Source organism: Poeciliopsis prolifica, unplaced genomic scaffold, assembly GCF_027474105.1.
Source record: "Poeciliopsis prolifica strain line A6 unplaced genomic scaffold, Auburn_PproV2 SCAFFOLD005, whole genome shotgun sequence".
Lineage (NCBI taxonomy): Eukaryota > Metazoa > Chordata > Actinopteri > Cyprinodontiformes > Poeciliidae > Poeciliopsis > Poeciliopsis prolifica.
In genome coordinates, this window is record NW_026562380.1 from 15,067,325 (window position 1) to 15,089,792 (window position 22,468).

A 22,468-nucleotide genomic window follows, 5' to 3' on the forward strand; every position below is an offset into this window, starting at 1 on the left:
TGTTTGTTTTCTTTTTTTTTTTTGGTGTTGCACATACAAACACCTTGGAGATGCTTCTTTGGTTTGAAACAAGTAGATCCTTCAGATCATCTCCGATGTTTTCAGAGTTTTCATCAGAACTGAACAGTTTTTTATGTCCTCAGCTCTGAAACCAAGTCACTGAAAACCTGAGCTGCTGTTCCACATGTCAGGTCGATAAAGTCTATCATGTAGAGCAAGTTTGTAGTGAGGGCCAAAATATAAATTGAATCTATATTCAGTTAAAATGATATTTTAATTTACTGAACTTTCTCCTAATTGTGTGAAACATTTTACATGTATAGCTGTTTCCCACTACTCCTGCAAATCTATGTGAATGATATTATTATTATTATTATTATTATTATTATTATTATTATTATTATTATTATTATTATTATTATTATTATTATGATGATAGGGACTGGGCAGTCTGTGTTCACTACACTGAGGATCAGCCCAACTGTCTCGCATGAAACCGATGAATGGAACAACTTCCCTTCCCAGTCCTGTGCATTTTCTATTGATAGGCTTCATTAAGTTTTTCTTTTTTTTCCCAAGTGACTTTAATGTTTATTGTTTTCTAGAGAAAATTAGTTTGAAAAATGATGGGCTACTTGAGGTCTTACGCGCAACTCGGCTTTGCGTAAATGTTTGTTGTGGTTTCGGCAAAACCTCAGAAATGAAACTGCTCAACTTTGTGCGCTGATGTTATGGCTGTAAGGTCACTAAATGCACTGCTTTAAAAACCGACCGGCCTGTTCCTGTGTTTGCCACAGCAGCGGAGCGCTTTGGGCCCCTGGCAGCGTCCTAACAATGCCAGCGGATCGCCGCGCAGCGCGGTCAAAGCACGCCGCCCCTTTCGCGCCGGCACGTCACTCTCTTATTAACCAGGCGTTGTGAATGGGAAAGCCGCTTTTGTCTGTCCCCGCGTATAAATACGCGCCATGAGTGTCCTCCTCGGGCGCAGACGGGGAGAGAGAAAGTCGGCAGCCACAGAAGCAAAGCGGCTACTGCAGAGCGGGACGGGACGCACGCAGGCGACATCAGGCGATCAGAGCGAGTAGAAAGGCTCAGGAAAACAGAGGAAGAGACCGACTGACGGAGTGACAAGAGAGAGGGGAGGGAGAGGAGAGGAGAGGAGAGAGGGAGGAAGCCGGCAGCGACCTCCTTCCTGACAACCTCGGAAGCAAACCCATAAAATGAATTCAGACTCCAGTCCGAGCAGCAGAGCTTCTTCCCCGGACATGGACGGCATGTTTCTTCGAGATCACCATCCACACCACCACCACCACCACCTGCACCAGCACGTCGGCTCCTCCGTCACCTCCTCCACGCAGAGCGGCGAGCAGCAGCGCCAAAAGATACCCGGGGGCGAGCACCTGCGCGCAGTGGACGCGAAGTCCGCGTCGGTGGGAAGCAGCAGCAGCAGTAGCAGCAGCAGCAGCAGCAACAAGTACAAACTGAAGAAGCAGGTCACCGAGGAGGAAATGTACCAGCTCAGACTCAAGATCAACGGCCGGGAGAGGAAGCGCATGCACGACCTCAACCTGGCCATGGATGGGCTGCGCGAGGTGATGCCGTACGCGCACGGGCCGTCGGTGCGGAAGCTCTCCAAGATCGCCACACTGCTGCTGGCCAGGAACTACATCCTGATGCTCACCAGCTCCTTGGACGAGATGAAGCGGCTGGTGGGGGAGATTTACGGCGGGCAGCACTCGGCCTTCCACTGTGGGACCGTGGCGCACGCGGCCGGCGCGAGCGGACACTCGGCGGTCCCGGCCGCGGCCGCTGCGGCAGCCGCTGCCGCCGCCGCGCACCAGGTGCACCCTCTCCTCGGCGGCGCGCTGACCTCCTCCACGTCCTCCACGCTGTCCAGCGCGCTGCCCGGACTCACGTCCATCAGGGCGCCCCATGCGCTGATGAAGGGCTCCCCGGCGGCGCCCCCGGCGCTGCAGCTGGGCTCCGGCTTCCAGCACTGGGCCGGCCTGCCCTGCCCCTGCACCATCTGCCAGGTGCCTCCTCCTCCGCACATCCCCATCACCTCCACGGGCTTGACGAGACTCACGGGGGAAGGGAAGGACGGCCTGAAATGATGTCCGACACCCAGCAGAGACTGAAAGACGATCTGACGTCTTGTACATAAAGAAAATCAGGGCATGGGATGCATGTTGTCGTTTAGTCTGTTTTCTTGATAAACGTATATAAGAGAAAAAGAAATTTAACCTCCTTGTAACAAGGACATACAAAGACTGACTCTTGACTTTTCAGCCCTCGCAGGTGAAGATGCGCAATAGGACGCCACGTTCCTCCGGTGTTTGGCTGAACTTAGTTTTGACGGCGCGTTGTGACAAGTGGCGGAGGCTGATGAACGTTCTGCTTTTGGTTTCGTATCAGGCGTCATTTTGTGAAAAACGAAGAAAGCTTTCCGTGCCTTGTACCAAGGAGTTTATACACTTTGGCGAGAGTGAAGAGATTTATGGGGTTTGGCTGAAATGAGTTGGAGTGAAACTGTTTTAGATCCATTTCTGGTTGTACAACAGTTCTGTTTTTTCCCTCTTTCTTTCTCTCTCTCTATATAAATATATAAAAAGGTTGTTTCTTTTTCTTGCATGTTTGTGGAATGATCTCGGCATTACTGTTTTTTGCGGAAAAGACTTTGCCCAGAGACCCTGTGTGTTTATTTTTGTACATTGTTGATGACTAATTCAAACAAATATTTATTATCACCCAGCGTTCCTGGAAGAAGTTTCAATAAAATTGCAATTATGGATCATAAGCGCTGCCTTTTTTCTTTCATAATTTAAACATTATTATTATTATTATTATTATTGAATGTGCTACGCGTTTCCACAATATTGTACATCTACGGTTTTACACTAAGAAATAAAGAAGGGATTTAGCCACACAAAAACATTTCAAATATGTTTATGAAAAATATTTTACAGATTTCTCAGACGGATATATATATATATATATATATATATATATATATATATATATATATATATATATATATATATATATATATATATATATAAACTTTTAGTTTTAAAGAGGAATTAAATGAGTTTACTTCTACCAGCCTTTCCATCTAAACTTTAATAATAATAACAATAATAATAATAATAATAATAATAATAATAACAATAATAATAATAATAGTAATAATAAGAATAATAATACAAATAATAATAATAAGAAGAAGAATTTGCCCGAAGTACAAAGTTTTTTTTCAACATCTTGCTTTTCAATCATCTCTATAAAAAGCATTTTATTCTCAGAACAATTCGTTGTTTCTTTTTCCTCATTTTTAAAACTGTCTTTTCTTTTCTTGTTCCTTGGAGGCCTCAAGTCGCACAATAATCTTGAATGAACATCGTACATTTCAACGTGCTCAGGATGGAGAGACGGACAGCAGCAGCAGCAACAGCGGCAACAGCAACACCACCAGCATCAGCAGCAGTAGCGGCTGCAGCAGTAGAAGCACCACCAGCAACAGCAGCAACACCAGCAGCAGCTGCAGCAGTAGCAGCAACAGTAGCAGCTGCAGCAGCAGTAGCAGTATTAGCTGCAGCAGCAGTAACAGCAGTAGTAGCAGCAGCTGCAGCAGCTGCAGCAGTTCCATCAGACGGGACGCGCGGCGCCTGGGGAAGCGCAGAGCGGTTTGTCCGCCGGCTCCCAGGGGTCTTCCCTGCCGTCTCATCTCCGCAGCCGACAGAATGTGTGTTTGTGCAGATTACAAGTTAATTGTTCACGGGGGACCGAGAGGAGCTAAATCACATCAGAGAAAGGCGTCGGGATTACAGGCTGCTAAATGTAGAAGATTATACATTCACACCAACCCCCTCCACCTCCACCTCACCTCTTCTCCTCCTCCTCCGCCTCGCCGCATGCAAATGCGTGTGTGGATTAAGTAGAGGGTGGTGAGGGGGGGCTGAAAAATAATAAAGAAAGACTGAATAAAAGTGAATTGAGAAGGCCTTTTGTAATTTATTCGGCCGGGAAGAAAACACAAGTTGAGAAAGAGTGAAAGAGTTGGTTTGCTGCGCCTCGTTTTGTCTCCAGGAATGAGCGCGGCCCGGCCGTCCGCTGCGCGGGCCGCCAGATGGGATGTAAATAGCTGGGAAGCCGCAGTGGCCTTTTAACCGCGCAAACACTGAGGAGGATGTTGTCAAGGGAAGCTGGTGGTTTGCGAGTTAATAGTCATGAGTCGGGGTAATTGCTTAAGGTTTATTATGCTCGGGGTTTCAAAGGAAATGGACTCTTCAATGGGCCGAGAAATACTTCTTAATTCTGGCTAATTAGGAGCCCGAGGAAAGCGGACACAGCCGCTGCTGCCGCGGCGGCCATCAGCGGCCCTTTGTGCGTCAACAGAAATCACGCAATCATGCACGTGGAAATTGCGGGCAAAATACACATGCAAATCGGGTACTGAAAAGGAAAAGGAGCAAATGGCAGATTATAGATTATCCTGGGTTTTTTTCTCTCTCTCCTTAAGAGTTTGCGAGAAGCATTCTCATTAAACTTTTGTTTTCAAAATCTTAATGGTGTTTAGATCCGCCTCTAGTGAAGCAGACGGACAAATCAGATATTAAGGGAAATTTAATTTTAGGACAAATTAAATAAATGTGGCCAAAAAAAGGAGTAAGATTCGAATTTATTTTTGTGAAATTAAATATTTATAATTTGTTGTTGTTTTATTTTCATCACGTTAAAAACGATGAAATATGAGAAATAAAAAAGCAGATAATAGGCGTTTAGAAAAAAAAGAAAAAACAAAAATTAAGAGTCCTCAATTCTTACGATTGCAAACAGAAGAACAAGCGAAGCCACAAATGAACAAAGCGTCTGGGTGAAGCTGAGTGACACGGAAGCCTCTGAGTGTCTTTTGTCGCTGATTACTGGAGGGACTTGCGAGCATCAGCTCCTCTTTTCACAAGGCTTGACAAACGACTGGTCCTCCAAAGAGCACACACCTGTTACTGCGCGCCGCTCCGGGTTCATCACTGACAGCATCACTGACAGCATCACTTACAGCATCACTGACAGCATCACTTACAGCATCACTTACAGCATCACTGACAGCATCACTGACAGCATCACTGACAGCATCACTTACAGCATCACTGACAGCATCACTGACAGCATCACTTACAGCATCACTGACAGCATCACTTACAGCATCACTGACAGCATCACTTACAGCATCACTTACAACATCACTGACAACATCACTTACAGCATCACTGACAACATCACTGACAGCATCACTTGCAGCATCACTGACAGCATCACTGACAGCATCACTTACAGCATCACTTACAGCATCACTGACAGCATCACTTACAGCATCACTGACAGCATCACTGACAGCATCACTTACAGCATCACTGACAACATCACTGACAGCATCACTTACAGCATCACTTACAGCATCACTGACAGCATCACTTACAGCATCACTGACAGCATCACTTACAGCATCACTGACAGCATCACTTACAGCATCACTGACAGCATCACTTACAGCATCACTTACAGCATCACTGACAGCATCACTTACAGCATCACTTACAGCATCACTGACAGCATCACTTACAGCATCACTTACAGCATCACTTACAGCATCACTGACAGCATCACTGACAACATCACTGACAGCATCACTGACAGCATCACTGACAGCATCACTTACAGCATCACTGACAACATCACTGACAGCATCACTGACAGCATCACTGACAGCATCACTTACAGCATCACTGACAGCATCACTGACAGCATCACTTACAGCATCACTTACAGCATCACTGACAGCATCACTTGCAGCATCACTGACAGCATCACTGACAGCATCACTTACAGCATCACTGACAACATCACTGACAGCATCACTTACAGCATCACTTACAGCATCACTGACAGCATCACTTACAGCATCACTTACAACATCACTGACAACATCACTTACAGCATCACTGACAACATCACTGACAGCATCACTTGCAGCATCACTGACAGCATCACTGACAGCATCACTTACAGCATCACTTACAGCATCACTGACAGCATCACTTGCAGCATCACTGACAGCATCACTGACAGCATCACTTACAGCATCACTGACAGCATCACTGACAGCATCACTTACAGCATCACTTACAGCATCACTGACAGCATCACTTACAGCATCACTTACAGCATCACTTACAGCATCACTGACAGCATCACTTGCAGCATCACTGACAGCATCACTGACAGCATCACTTACAGCATCACTTACTGACAGCATCACTTACAGCATCACTGACAACATCACTGACAGCATCACTGACAGCATCACTTACAGCATCACTGACAGCATCACTTGCAGCATCACTGACAGCATCACTTACAGCATCACTTACAGCATCACTTACAGCATCATTTACAGCATCACTGACAGCATCACTGACAGCATCACTTACAGCATCACTGACAACATCACTGACAGCATCACTTACAGCATCACTTACAGCATCACTGACAGCATCACTTACAGCATCACTGACAGCATCACTTGCAGCATCACTGACAGCATCACTGACAGCATCACTTACAGCATCACTTACAGCATCACTGACAGCATCACTTACAGCATCACTTACAGCATCACTGACAGCATCACTTGCAGCATCACTGACAGCATCACTGACAGCATCACTTACAGCATCACTTACAGCATCACTTACAGCATCACTGACAGCATCACTGACAGCATCACTTACAGCATCACTGACAACATCACTGACAGCATCACTTACAGCATCACTTACAGCATCACTGACAGCATCACTTACAGCATCACTTACAGCATCACTTACAGCATCACTGACAGCATCACTTGCAGCATCACTAACAGCATCACTGACAGCATCACTTACAGCATCACTTACTGACAGCATCACTTACAGCATCACTTACAGCATCACTGACAGCATCACTTACAGCATCACTGACAACATCACTGACAGCATCACTTACAGCATCACTTACAGCATCACTTACTGACAGCATCACTTACAGCATCACTTACAGCATCACTGACAGCATCACTTACAGCATCACTTACAACATCACTTACAGCATCACTGACAGCATCACTGACAGCATCACTTACAGCATCACTTACAGCATCACTGACAGCATCACTTACAGCATCACTGACAGCAGCGCTGTTTTGTTCGCGCTCCCCTCGGGCGCACGCGCGAGGACGCGCGCGCGTTTGCTCACACACTTGGACAAGGATGCTGACAAGGCGACAAAATGGTGTCCGACTCTTTTTTCCCCTCCAAAGTGAAACTCAGAAAAGTTTGTTTTTATTAAGCTCTAACAGCTCATTTACAGAGACGCATTTTATTTTATATTTTATTTGATCTTGTTTTTATTGTATTTCATTACAGAAGGCTTTCCTGTGACGGACACGTCTTTCACCGCCGCCGTGTTCATGGCCGCGGGGTCGACGCGGGTTCGGGGTGAAGTGGTTCTCCACTGGTTTGTTTGCTCACCCGGGCGGCGAACCAGAGCGGGGCCGAGGCCCTGGGGCCCGGGGGCCGGGGCCCGAGGGCAGCAATTGCAAATAAATTTGGTCTTGAATAAGAGGCGAGCCGCTGCATCAGCAGAGTGGCTGTAGAACAAAAGCAGTTGAGGGGATAAGTTATTGGAGGGGCTGACAGGCTGAACGAGGCTGATTATAACCGCCTGGTCCTGCTTTCTCTCTCTCTCTCTCTCTCTCTCTCTCTCTCTCTCTCTCTCTCTCTCTCTGTCTCTCTCTCTCTCTCTCTCTCTCTCTCTCTGTGTGGTGTGTGTGTGTGTGTGTGTGTGTGTGTGTGTGTGTGTGTGTGTGTGTGTGTGTGTGTGTATGTGTGTGCGTGTTAAAGTGAAGCAGGTGCAAAGGCCATTCCCTCCACGATTCCACCTCGGTGTGTTCCCCTTCTCAAACCCTGCCCTCCAGGGGCGCCTTGGGGTCCTTCCCTCGTGTCCTCAGATGATTCCATCGACTAATGTTTCAGCCATACTGCCAAAAACAGGAAGCATATTTCCATCATAAGAAGCGCTCTGCCGTCGCCATCAGCTGGACTCATTTGCATGTTAATTGCGTGGATGGAGAAAGGGGTGTTGACGCGTTCTTTTGTCCACGCGGGGTCGCGGGAAGCGAGAGGACGGGGCCTGCAGGAGGACGTCCGTGTGTGTGTTTCTGTGTCAGGTTGCCTGTGTCATCTGTTAGCATGGGGCGCTCAAACAAAATAATAATAATAATAATGAAAAAACAAATGTTCAAGCTGATTTATTATTGGGGTGTTTATAAATCATTAAGAACAAACTGCACACTTCCATCCAACCCAAGCACTTTCAATGCACTCACTTTTCTACTTTTGTTTTGTTTTGTTAAAGTGGCTTATTTCTCAAAGTGTGTATTTAAATCTAAACTCTGAGCAGTGAGTCTTGTTGAACTCCTTTGACTTATAAAATATCAGTTGAGTCAAGTGTATTTTTCGATATTTTTAAAAAAAATAATAATTTCACTCATATTTCTACATTTTCCCAGTGTGTAATAGTTTCAAGCTGTTGTGATCAAGATAATTACCGATTTACATAAACTAGAGCTCTGTTGTAAAGGTAGAAGTTCAGAGTCTCTGCATGTGTTTTAATCACGAAATAAATCACACAAAATAACTTAATCGTTGTAAATAAATGAGGATAGGAAAACTTACCGGTGAAAATAGAAACTTTGGCTTTTCAGCTCTTTGGATTACAACTATACTGGATTTGATGGAAATTTACATAGCTGGTTCAAATTGGGAACATATCTGATATACCTAAAGGTGTTCCACAAGGTGGAATGTTGGGTTCAATCCTTTTTTAAATTGGGAAAAAAAAACGTTTTTTACAGAATATAAATCTGCCACTCACATTTCATCAGTACTATTGAGTCTATTATCGCCAAAACTCAATTTGATGCTGATTTTATAGTCCACATCCTGAGGTTGTGACGAATGTGCGAGTTAAAACCCAACGCAGTTAAGACGTAATGTGTGCTACCACCACCCACCCGCTGGCACAGTGATTGAATGCAGGCCGGTGGGTAGACATTGCTGAGAAACATGGAGCATGGGAGATGCTCATAAAGCTTCCTGAGATCTTTTAGTCAACTTCCTGTTCTGGCGAAGTGAGTTTTTGACGCTGCACATTAAGCAGCAATAGACCTGGAAAAAATTCAGCTCAGTTGTCCAAAATGATCCAAAACGATCTGAAGCATTTAAGTGTGAGCAAAAGGCAAAAGCAGAAAGAAAGAAAACAACTCTGTGAGCAGAAGACTACTTTCTTTCCACACCGCCGTTCATGTGAGAGTACGATAAATTATGCGTTAGTTGTGAGTATTCCAACTCTTGAGAATAAGAATGACAAGAGCTTTCAGCTCATTTTTGTAAATTTTTGCACCACCCCTTCAAATTCTCCTGTGATGTTTTTCTATTAAACGCAGAAAAGCATGTTGAAAATTAGACCCTAATCCAAAACTCAGCCAATGATGTTAAAATAATGTTTGGAAGGCCCGTTGATCATTCTTAACTACTTTCTATTTCCTCCCTCTTTTTTCAATCACTGTTTAGTAAACAACTTCTCTTTTTAAACAAAATAAGTGACGTATTGCATTTTTTTTCACATGCACACATGTCCACTTGTTCACACACAGACCTGTTAAAGAGTCAGATTTGTGTATTGAATACAGAGTCAGTCAAACAGAAAGCCCCTGCATGTGTGCGTATGCGTGTGCTGCGTGTGTGTGCTGCGTGTGTGTGCTAGCATTAATATCCTCCTACAGTGACTGACAGATGGCGTTCAGTGTTTGGCCGTAAATGTGCTCTCTGAGTGTTTGTCTGTGTGCCAGTCGCCTGTAGTTTGGAGACTCCCTGTGAGAGTCTAACTGTCCTGACACTGCTCAAAACCAACTGTCCTTGATTGCCGACCATGTACGGACCGCAGCGCAAGTGTGTGCGTGTGTGCGCGAACGCGAGGGTGTTTATAATGCGGTGTGTACCAGCAGCCTCCTGGAAAGAGGAGCAGAGCAGGCCGAGGGAGCAGCTGTTAATGGGAGAGATGTATCTATCTAAATCTCTGGCCGCCACATGCTTTGAATCTGCCCAGAGGAACCAGTCTTGCAGCATGATGACAAGAGGAAAGCTGAGCAGAAGGAGTAGGTTTTTTTTTTTCTGAAATATTGAAGATGGAGAGAGGAGTGTGTGCGTGTGCGTGTGTGTGTGGCAGCTTCAGGCCTGGCACAGTGCTGGGTGACAGTCCCCTCACAGCGGGGGGGCAGCCGGGCGACAAAGTGAAACATGATCGCGAGGAGAGCGAGCCACGACTGAAGCCAAGAACAGACAACACAAATAGAGAGATCAGACCACGTCTTTGTGGGCTCCGGTCCGAAATGGAATTAAAAAATGTGTTTGAAAATGTCTCTCTTATTGGAGGAAAGGGACAAAAACTTTTAAAATGAAAGGATTTGGACTATCGACCAAGTTTTCTTCTTTCTTTTTGAGAATTCGAAACCGACACAACTTCTCTCTGTGATGTGGAGAAGAAGTTTTTCTTTTTTTTTAGCTTTAAACTATTTTGAACAGAAACTCTGTTCAGAAAGCATTTCTCCTTCCAATGAAGTAAGGCAAGCATTATTCAGCATCAGTTCTATAAAAAAATAAACATTTCCTCTTTTCTGTGCCATCTTGAATGACCACTGCTGCCCTCCAACTCCAGGAGCTCAAATGTTCTTGAGCACAATGTGAAACATTTTTACCTTTATGATGCAAAACCAGTCAAATCTAAACTTTGAAAAAAATTTAATGTTAGGTCCGTATCTAACGGGACCCGATAAAAAAAACCCTAAATACACAACAGAAAACAAATACCGTAGGTAAAATATTATACATAAATGCTTATTGAAGGAGAAAATGTCAAATCAGAACTGAAATCATATAGTTTTTCACAGCCAGTCATAGTTTCAAAGGGAGGGTCGGACACACATCAACATGTTGCATGTGGATCATTAAGTTCAGGTCTGGTCTGAACTGAAAGCATCTTCTCCCACTTGTGTCCGCAAATAAATGTTAAAAACATGGATTTTCTTTCTTCTAACCATCCCGCACACTCTAAACACGTCAGTATTTGTAGTTGTGATGCAACAAAATGTGGGAAAACAACCCATAAGTGTCTTTTTCAAGGTGGTTCTAGTTAGAAATAACTGCAGGAAAACGCTACCATGCAAAGTAAAAAGCAACACTTTGTGGCCATCTCACAGCTGACGATCCGTTGTTAGGATGTGAACAGTTGTTGTGTACTCTGAAGTGAGGCTGGGCAGGAAGAGACCTTTGTTTCAGCTCTGCGTTTATCTTTCAAATGAACTCAAAGAAGACAAGCTCCGGCCTCCCCGGGGGAATTGATCTAACATCTCTGCTGGCAGCTTCATAAAGGCAGACATAACAACCTCCAACTGGAGGTACGTGGCTTGGCATCGGCCCACGTTTTGCCCCCTCCTCCCCCCACACGGTCCGTCTAACCTTACTGTCATCCGTCAGCTGGCAGAGGAAGAAACACACGTTACACCTCTCCTCTGTCTCTCTCTGAGACCAGGTGTTGTGAACGTTTAAAGAAAAGGGCTCTACCTCTGAGGTTGTTGAAGCTTTTCATGACGCTGCCTCTGTGATCCGAAGGCTCCGCTCCTCCAGCCGCCAGCCTGCCGCCGAGCCCTCCCCATTAACTGGGGCTGATGTTAAGGCAGACGTTGTTCTCCTGCCTTTGGCCCGGATTCAGCTGGCGCGGTCGGACCCCGGTGCCGGCTCCCGTCACAGTTGGTGGTTTTGATCAATATCAACATTATCAACACCCAGACAGCTTGTTGGAGAACAAACAAACAAGCAAATGATGCATCAGCACCTCATGATGATCTGGATCAGGAAGGAATCGGTCGGCAACGCAAAGACAGACACAAAGACGGCTGGGCAGAACTTTACAGATGTTCGTCATCAGCATGAATAAACTTTTTTGGTTCATTTCAATTGCTCCTTTGTCACAATGGAATGATAACATAGTATAACCGTGTTCTAGTTTTAAACACCATTTGCTTATTATGCAAATAATAAGCTTTACATCTTGTCACAATGTCATTTTCTCATAAAAACATAGCTGATTCTTTCATGCATGTTTGAGAAATCCTTCAAACTTTCATGGCAACCAGCAGCTGCTCCTCTGTGCTCCTTCAGACTAGTGGCATCAATTAGCAAACACCCAGTGGAACTGAGCTGATTATACAAAGTGAAATGCAGTTGGATTAATCTAGAGGCTTTGTTGTGATGACCTGCTGGAGGCGGATTGCTGAAAAAAGCAGGAGCTTCTTAAAGAGACATCACCCAATTTCAAGGTGTCGGATTACAAAGTCAAATTTCTTTTAGGTAATGTTTGACATATATGTTGTTATTACAATTGAAGGTAACATAAATATTTTATTGGGACCATGCCATTACATATGAAACCTTTAACGTTATCGCTAAAAAGATTTGTATTGTCATACTGGACAAAACAAAACCTGCTGGCCCTTTTTGTTCTCATATCACTATGCTATTATTATTTTTTCTTAACTCGGAAGCCCTGAGGTATGGATGCATTGCCGGGTGGGGAAGCGTGAAAACACACAAGGAAGGGATAGCTCTAATAACAGACACGCATTATCATGGGCGTGAAACTATAAGTGACAGCACCGTTGGGCAGCCTTTGAGACACACACACACACACGCGCAACCACCCACACACACACAATCAGTGGACGTATGGGCCAGAGTCGTCATATGGACAAATCACAACTGTTCTGGCTCAGTAATGTCTGGCAGATGTTAACGCTTTGGACTTAATGACTCCCCTGAGAGCTCACCCAATCAGAAAGGACACAGTCATACGCCGGGGGAAGTGTGTCCACTGTGTGTGTGCACGCATGTGCAGCAGAGAGCGTGTTTGCAGTGAAAATAAGGATCTGAAAATTGACACACATCATTAAAGGCTGTTCATCTGTAATATTTGCGGATTACGCGTCTCGGCTCAATCAAGTTCAAGTAAGTAGCGTAAATTATTTTTGCGTGCCACTATGATCTACTGTACAGTGGTAACAGTGGAGTTATGTTTAACTAATTTATCCTTCATAGTTTTCTACAATTATTTATTTGATATGTTTTACAACAGGGTAGCATTTTGTAATGTGTTTTTATTTTGTACCTGATAATAATTAGGTTAGAGGAATGCAATAAAAAGTTTGATGAGTTGTTCATCCATTTGATAAAACAAGTTTTTCCTAACTCCTTATTTCAGCTCCATTGTGTGTGTTTTATACGGTCCAGATGAAGGAGGAACTGCGAGTGATGTTCACCGTGAAATACTCTTACAAACATTAGAGCTAAGCAACGCAGAGCCAGAATATACTAGAGGTGAAAACAGGTTTCATTTCAGTCATGCCAGACATTTACAAACCAAATTGCATAAAGATGTCATTCGAATCTTTGAAAAAAAAAAATGGAGTAGTTTTGCGGACTGCAGCCATCTTCCTTACTAATGTCTTACCTGCTAAATAGGACATATAAGCAGAAGCTCTCTGTTCCTGTGGAGCCCAAATACAGAGAGCAAAAATTTGAGAGAGCAAAGCACTTGTTTCAGCATTCAGCCTAAATGAGAAAGCTGAAATTTCTAAAATCTAAATTGGAAATTTAAATAAAAAGTCCAAAAGTCAGAGGTGTAAGAGCCTCCTTGTGTTTGTCATTCAGTATGACTCCCACATATATTAACCAATGTCAAAACCGCAGTTTATATTTACTTCGGAGGATTTGTACTGCATTAAGCTAGAGGCAGGTACATTAAAGTACAACCTCTAATTCATTATCATGAAAATGTTGTCATTGTTTTGGTTTATTTTTGCTGATAGTTGCTAGCTTGATCACCGACCGCAACACACAAATAATTTCTTGAAAGCACTAAACTGTGACATCATTCTCAGATTTCAGATTTCACCTCTCCCTAAATCTAAAAAAGAGAAGAGTGTGACTTGATTGCGAGACTAAACTGGTTGACCTGGTGATGAACGTTAACCAGAGACACAGCCAAGGTAACTCTGGAGGATCCACAGCTCTAGGTTGGAGAAATGATAAACCAAACAAATGTAAGTCAAGCAAGGAAAATAACATGTTAAATCTCTTCCTCAATTTGCCGTCGGCCATATTGGAGACACATCAAGCATGTGGAAGAAAGTGCTCCACTCAGATGAGGACAAAATGAAACTTTTGGACCTACATGAATACACTTGGTGGAAAACTAACACTGGACCATCCACTAAGAGGAACGGGCAAAAATCTCTGTCTAATGTCCAAACCAGGTAAAGACATCCCAAGAAAGTTTGGTCAATTGTACAAAAAAAAAATTAACAAGTTCGAAACAATTACCAAGTTGCACCTTCAGTATTTTCCCACCATTTCTTTTTCAAATACATCATTACAAACAATATCCAGTTCCCTTCTCGAGACTAAAATACATTTTATCTTGGGAACAAATATGTGCACATAAGGACCACTGACCACTATTCATCGCAGAAAACATATAATTTAACACAGATCTACAGCGGTTCTTTTATTATTGAAAAAGCAGTTTGACATATATTGAGTTCTTCAGAATCCTTGCGCTGGTCTGTCGCACAAAATGCCAGTAAAACTTACTTGAGTCTTTGGTTGCAACAGGAACAAATGGAAAACCCAGCTGAGACACAAAGTCAGTTCATAAACACGCCGCTCTCAGAGCACAGTCACTTTCTGACACCTCACCAGAGCTGTCACTCATCCCCCACCGCATCATCCCTGTTGTCTGTCAAACAGGAAGAGGACCACCCTTTCCCCAGCGCCTCCATCTGTTATCATCTCCCTTTCTCAATGAATCCTGGCAGGGGCCGACCGCAGGCCGATCATCCCGTTAGAGGCCTATTAACGGCCCCCTGCTCTCTGCTGGGGCTGACCAGAAAGAAATCCATATCAATACCAGCCTATTTAGCCTCCAACTGCTGGACACAGCCGAGCCGCCAGCCTGGCAGAGGCAGCACTGCATGGGGGTTCCAGCGGGAGCCTCCTGTCGGTCCTCCTGTTGCAATGCGGAGTTTGAAAAGGCACACTTCCTAGTCCTGTTGGTTCCTTTAGTAGCGGTGGTTGTGTCTTTCGATCACATCTGGCCACTTCCTCTAACGAGGCAACAGACAGGACAGTGAAGGCGAGACGAATGGACAGGAAAGACATCTGTCAAAGGTTGACGGCGTAATCATCCTAAAGTCTGTGGGTTTGTTTTATTTTCCACTGTACACATAACAGGTGAAAGAAGTTTACATACAAGTAAAGGGTTTTCTTCTTTCAACAAGCTTCCCCCAATAGTTTGCTGGAGGTCTGACCTGTTCTCCCGAACATAACGTACCTGCACATGGCTTTTTTGATTCACCCTAAACTTCTCCAGAGGCCTGAGATCAGGGTTTTATATTGACCATGCTACAAGATGAACTTTATCGTCCTGAAATAACTGCTTTGCTCTGGGTCATTGGAAAACCAACCTGCACTTGAGCTTTACTTACCTGTCTGATGTCTTTAGCTGTTCTTCCAGCTTTTCTAAATAATGTCCTTTATTTAAGAAGCCATCTATTCAATGACGTACACCACTTCCACTTCCAATACAGCCCCACACCATGATGCTGCCACTGCCACACTTCATTGTTGGGATGGTACAAGCATTTCCATTTGCATTTCTCCAAACATATGGTTGATCCAAACTGATCTAAAGCGACAGAAACTTGGTCCGACTTGACTCCAGAGAGCGGAAAAATGAAAAATGTGTCTGTTCATTTGTTATAAATGTCTAGTTTCAGCGGGACACATTCTGGTTGCATGCTGTCCCACTAAACCGCCTCCATTTTGACAATGACATTCATTTCTGTTTCTTTCGTAAATCATGGTAATGACTGGGTGGCATTTCAAAGCAAAGTCAGCAGTTTTCTTGTTTTATTTTGAACCATATTTTAGTCTAGCGCTGTCTATGTAATCATAATAATGTTTGTCAATCTCTTTTTATTCTGCAGCTGTGAAGTGACTTGGGTTAGAGTTGTGTTACAGCTGCTATAGCGGGCTTCCATGAGCACATTTAAACAAAACTTAACCTTTTGTCTTTGATTTCTGATCATTTATAACCAATCACCTGCCTTTTAAAGGACCGACCAGATACTTTCTCCTTCTCATCCATCACAGCAGTAAGGAGTTTAAAACAAACACGCCGTGAGCATCCATCTGTCTTGATGTTAGCAGAGCACAGAGGTCTGTTTCCTCATTAGCAGCCTATTAACAGCCCTGGCTCAGCAGAGAGCACTCTCCCTGGAGGGCTGGAGCCCCAGGAAGATGGGTGGGCATCCGAACGGAGGAGGGAGAGTGGTGCTTTGTTCCTGGACCGGCCCCCCCGTCCAGACCGGGCCCCCACCACCACCACCGACAGGCCCAGCCCAGGGGATGCTGTGTTATGCATGTAGGAGACGAAGGGGAGCCAGAGGAGAGGGACGGCCAGAGGAGGAGAAGGAAGGATGGAGATGACGGAGGGACAGTTGACCCGAGGTCATCCGTCACACTCGCTGTCAATTTTCCCGCCTCCCGTCGAGACGCAGAAAGAGAGAGTTTCAATCCTGGCGCCTTCAAAACAAACTAATGAATCACAAAACGTCAGAAGTTTTACCAAGGCAAGAACTGTGATGCCTCTGTATTCAAAATTCTCATCTTTGACATTAGCTGAGCGCGCTGTCATGTTTTACTTTGAGTGAGTGCTGTAGTCTGTATGAAGAAGCATGAGGGCTGCAAGGAGGGTTAGGAACTGAATGATGGTGCTAAAAAAGTGGAGAATAACGTGACGCTGTGTGTGAAATGTGAACGCAATAGATTTAGTAGATATCTTTTTGATATTTAGCATGCTTTTCCTACATTTAGCACATGTTTGTGCTAAATGTAGGGAAAGCTAAGAATGGGAGAGTTAGGGAGAGCAATAAAACTGTGGTGAGGGAGAAATGCCTGGTGTTTGGGTTACAATATTCATGTATTGGTATTAGTCAGAGTGGTTTTTATTTTATTATTTTTGAGGGATTGGTTATTTATAAGTTACTTGGTTACTTTTAGTCATGTGGTATTCATGTTTTTTGTGTGTTTATGTCAAACTTTCTGTGGGGCGGGGAAGTTGACTCACCTAACTGTAACCAAATCTGCTTACCGGAATAAATGAAGCTGATTGATTGGATAATTCTTACATTATGTTCACGGAAGAGAAACATCAGTTTCAGGCTCCTTTGACAATCAGAAAAGGATGGCAGATGTACTGTTTATGAGAGATATTGTGGCGATATAAATGGCAGATATGGTAAGATGTGAAACTGTCCTGGTTGCTATTTATGGGGTTGATGCCATTCCCCCCTTATTAACCTGCCACCCCAGTGCTCCCAGTGGGCCATAATGGGGCCATTAGAATATGGAAATCCCAGACTCTGTTCTGCATGTTTTAGTGCAGACAGGTCTGTGCAGGTATGAAACAAAATGAAATATGTTCAGTACGCAAAAAGCTCTGTACTCGTTCAAAAACAGATTTGTTTTTTAAACAAACAAACAAAAAAATATTCATACGGGGCAGATGGTTAAACTTGCCCTGGGCTTTGACCCCACAGCACTTTTACAAGTAACATATTTATTTCCCATTACATCAAATAAGACGAGCAATTAACACAATCAAGCTTGCAAAAGTTTTTTTGCAAGCTTTGCCCACATCTAACAGTTTGTTTTTAAATCTATTTGCTTTCAGCTCTCTACAGAAAATCTGGAATGTTTCTGTTGGTTTCACTTGTTGAATGAAGCCTTAACAAGAAAGCGAAGGACGTATCTGAGCCGCTGTCGGTCTCCCGATTTGTAAAACACATCTGTTCACTGGGCGTCCGTGCCAGCACAGACATGTGTTGACCCCCGACCGAAGCTGGACCGCGCTGCCCTCGAGATATCCGCCGGGTTCGTGCCGCCAATCAGGGCCACCGAGTTTAGGTCTCCGCTGATCGGCGACCATCTGTCCAGCCGCTGATGTGTACACTCTACATGTAAGAGGACCGACGGCTGCAGACGGTGTGATTGCAGACGCACGCTCGCAGGAGTGCATGTGTTCACGCACACCGGCACATTCAAGTTTAGCAACAGACACGGGCGTCGTCCCAAAGCACACACGTTTTAACAAGGAAAACACCATATTCCACTAGTTAACCGTCTAATTATACAGTTATCCTCATATTTACAGTACTGTAGGAGGCAAAAGCAGATGACTCAAGCTGGCAGTTCCTCGCTGTGCTTTACTGGGCTCTGCAAGGCAGCTGGTTAGCAGAGGGTCTGAGTAGGAGGAGGGAGCTGGCAACAGCTGCTGGAACGAATGCGAGCAGTTAAACACAAGTTCTCCAGAGGATCCGAGCTTGGAAGGATCACCTGAAGCTTTTTATATCCCCGCCATCGACGGACGACGGAAGATGAAAACTCATGTTGCGGGCGGGTGGTGAGGGAGGGAGCCTGGCCTGGTGGGTGTCAAAAGTAGCAAATTGTTGGAGATTAAACCTAAAAAGAAGAGAGAGAGAGAAAAAAATGTTTTATGAAAAGCAAAGTTTTAACATTTTGAAGCTCTTTGTGATCTCCCACCCCCGCCCTCCTTTCCTTACCCAGCCTGCCTTGCGGTCCCGGAGGCGCCAGCCGCACCCTGTCCCGTGCAGCCTCCCGCCGGCCCACTGAAGACCGTGAAATCGGCATGATTAATAATTATAATTATTGGCAAACGTGCCAGCTGCTCTGTGGCGATGGGCACCTCTGATTTATGGTTCTGTAAACGCAAACAGTCATTGTCCACATTCAGGCAGAGAAAGGCGGGAGGGGAGACCGAGGCAGACTGGGAGTTTTGGACGCCCGGCCTCAGAAGATGATGTTGTCTTCGGAAGTCAGCAGCCCTGTCCTGCGGTCTTTGTCCCCGTGTCCCACCCTCCTCGCTTCCCAACCATTCGTCTCTTATTCTGCTCATGCTCTTCACCTAGTCTGGGATTCTTTTGAGCGTTGCTTTTTGATCTCAGTGGGCTTCGAAGGGGCCCGGGGCCTCAGGGTTTCCAGCATTGTGCCTGCAGGCTGCTGCTTTCTGTTAGCGTTAGCGGTGTCAGTGCTGAGGTGTCCACTCTGCTCACAACACAAATACCAAAACTGATATAGCAGCTTGATTTTGAGTTAATTATTGACCAATTATTGCCTGAAAAGCATTTGCCAGCTTCCCCTCGTGCCGTGGGGAAGCTGGCAAATAACTTTGCTTTTAACAAGACATTATTCCTATGCTGTAAGTGAAATAATCTCCCAGTGGATATAATGCTTTTTCATCAATCTTAAATAATTATTGACATAAAACAAGCTAATATATCTTGCTAAAAAATCTACTCGTAAGTCATACCTGTGTTATTTAAGGTGTACTATTTGCAAAAGAAAGTAGACCAAAGACACTTGGCATGATTTAGCATTTTCGCACAAGCAGAAAGTATTGCAAATTGCGAGAAAATCGTACATCTTGAAAGTAAAAGCAATCTGAAAAGTATGCTTTCTGACTAAAACTAATTTCCAAACCCCGAGATGTTATTTGAGACAAAATCGAATGAAATCATACCGAGAAACGCATCAGAGAGGCCAAGGGAGGAGAGCATTAGTCAGAGAAGCAGCCAGGAGGCCTATGTTGGCTTTGGAAGAGCTGCAGAGATCCACAGCTCTGATCCCTATTGGCTCTTTAGACCCTCGTGCAAAATGCCATTAACGGTGGAAAATACGGGGTGGCGGTAGTGTTGCGCCGCAGGGTGGTGGCACCGTCATGCCGTGGGGAAGCTTTCATTTCAGCAGGTTTTCTTCCATGCTTGGTAACAAATCTTATAGTTAACATTTCCAAAGAATCTGTTGAGAATCAGTGGAAAGATTTGGAAGTTGATGTTTGCAGACACATGTGAAACCTTTGTATTTTGCCACAAGCGGGATCTTTAAAACTGAGACTGATGAGATTGACACTCCTGCACTTGGACATTTTTTTTTATTTGAGCATTTCCAACGAGTTTATTTAAAGCCAGATCCGCCCTGACGGCCCGCGCGCTCAGCTCGCCCTTCTGTACAAACATAACGACACTTTGGCAAATAAAGAAGATGAATGTGTACAAATCTGAAGGCAAACAGCCGAGATTGTCAGCACCGCCGGTGCGCGATCGGGGCCGAGTGAATGATGATGTCGCTTGAAGCTCGCTGACAGATGACTTAGTGGGCTCGACGAGGCTTCTTCTCCCTGCCTCTCCAGGGACGCAGCCTCCGTCCGGAGCCATTTTTCAGCCAATTTATTTCTTGATGTGGCCTAACCCGGGGCGTCTCCCGCTGGGAGGGCTTTATGTGGTGATTAATGATGGGCATTTAGCTCAGGTACCTGGGGGAAAACCGGAGCCCATCTGTACGCGAACTGACAGGTACGACGCTGCGCTCCAGGATGGGCCGGGACCGCGGCCCGCTGTGCGCGGAGACTGTCATCGTGACACCGCCAACCACGCCACGTCTCCTTTAGACTTTTTTTTTTTTTTTAATGATCTTTCTCCTCTTTGTTTTCGCAGCTTCCAAGATTTCTCGTCCAAAAAGCATTAAAGCGACGGAAGCCGCGCGATTCAGACATCCATTATACGCTTGAACGGCTTGTCTTCTTCGCTCCATCACGGAGCGTCTCCCGGCAGGGCAGGCCCAGATGCCGGGACCCTAATGAGATTAGGCCGCGGACAGGTTGGTGGCCAGTTACCTGTCACAACCGCTCTGTCCGCGCGTGGAGAGATTTATGAGCGCGCGCGTTTGCGCGGTGGAGGCATCCATCCCTTTTTTTTTTTTTTTTTTTTTTTTTTTTTTTTTTTTTTGCGAGAGCTCTCTGGGTGCGCGCGCGTCGGGTGCGAGTCCGCTGCCATGTTGATGGTGATTAATGAGCGAGGTAATCCATAGTCTCGTTCTGTCAGCGATAGACACATCAGCGGAGCCCCAGAGCCCGATGGGCGGGCCGACCCGCATGCAGGTACCGCAAAGCAAAGCAGGCGGGGGAAAGTCGCCGCTGACAGATTCTTGATTGTTTTCCAACTTGTTATTGTCTCAGAGGCTTTCGGACATTATCCCTTTAAAATCAATCTCACCGGAGCAAATGTTCACACTGAGGCTAATTTTGTTAGGGTTATTTAGTTTACTGTGATTCCTTTTCTTTCTTTGGATCATCCACGGTTCTGTTTTGCTTTGGTTCAGTTGCCACTGAGTGATTCTCGCTGTTTACTTCCTCTAGATTTATTTACTGTTCTCTCTCCCCTCACACCTGCATTCAGTTAGCTCCTCAGCTAAGTTTTGTTCAGTATTCATCTTCTCAGTAGTTCAGCACCTCATCATCAGTCACTCCTTGCTGCTCACTCCTGTTAGTTACTCATTTCGCCACATGTTCTCCTTTCCTTTAGGTCTTTGGTTTTTGTTCCGACTTCCTGTGCTCCCGTGGATTTTTGTACGTTTTTGTTCTTATGTTTTCTTTAAATCTTCTCCATCGACTCAACGCCTCTGTCAATCACCAGATTGACAGAGGCGTTGCTAGATTTTGGTCCATCTAGCTGCTGTTCAAAATAGGAACTTTTCACCCTTCTTTGTTTTTGCAGCTTCCAATTATGGCAATTATAAGACATATTCAAAAATTACATAGAAATCTTTAATCTTCATTCTATATGAAGGCCATGAAGAAACACCACTGCTTTCAGAATTAAGGCAAATGGGTCGAGTTCTCACTGAAAACTTGTAGAGTTTGCTTTGGAAAGTAAAATTAATTTAGTTACAATAAATTATAATACACTTTTTTTTTATCAGAAATTTTAATTGAATGACATCTTTTCTTACCCACTTTCGTTGAACCAAAGCATTAGAAGCCAGCATGAGACAAAGATACAAGAAGTTTGAAAGTAGAGTCAAATTAAACTGATAAACTTGCCACATTTTACTTAAATTAAATAGTTTATTTTACGGTATGTTTAACATTGAACAAACTGCAGACAATAACAAACTGAAAGGAAAAATGGAAAGGCTGCCTTTGGTCAGAGATCACGTTATTTAATAAATCATTCTAAATGAAACAAAATATAATTTATCCTCAAAGATATTTTGAATATTAAAGAATTACAATTGGCAATCTTAAATATAAAAGAAGAAGCACAGATCGGGTTAAGGACAGGTTGCGATCCAGTTGCACAGACCCGTCCAGCCAAGAGGAGCTGGACGGGTCTGTGCTG

The 22,468-nt window shown here is 44.5% G+C and overlaps 1 protein-coding gene across 1 annotated transcript; it reads left to right on the forward strand.

Annotated features, from left to right (window-relative positions):
- The first annotated feature begins 1,054 nt into the window (after window positions 1-1,054).
- On the forward strand, window positions 1,055-2,735 carry olig3 (oligodendrocyte transcription factor 3). Its single transcript, XM_055029781.1, has one exon. The coding sequence runs from the start codon at window positions 1,221-1,223 to the stop codon at window positions 2,112-2,114; it is 894 nt and encodes a 297-aa protein (XP_054885756.1). The 5' UTR covers window positions 1,055-1,220; the 3' UTR covers window positions 2,115-2,735.
- Window positions 2,736-22,468: the final 19,733 nt, after the last annotated feature.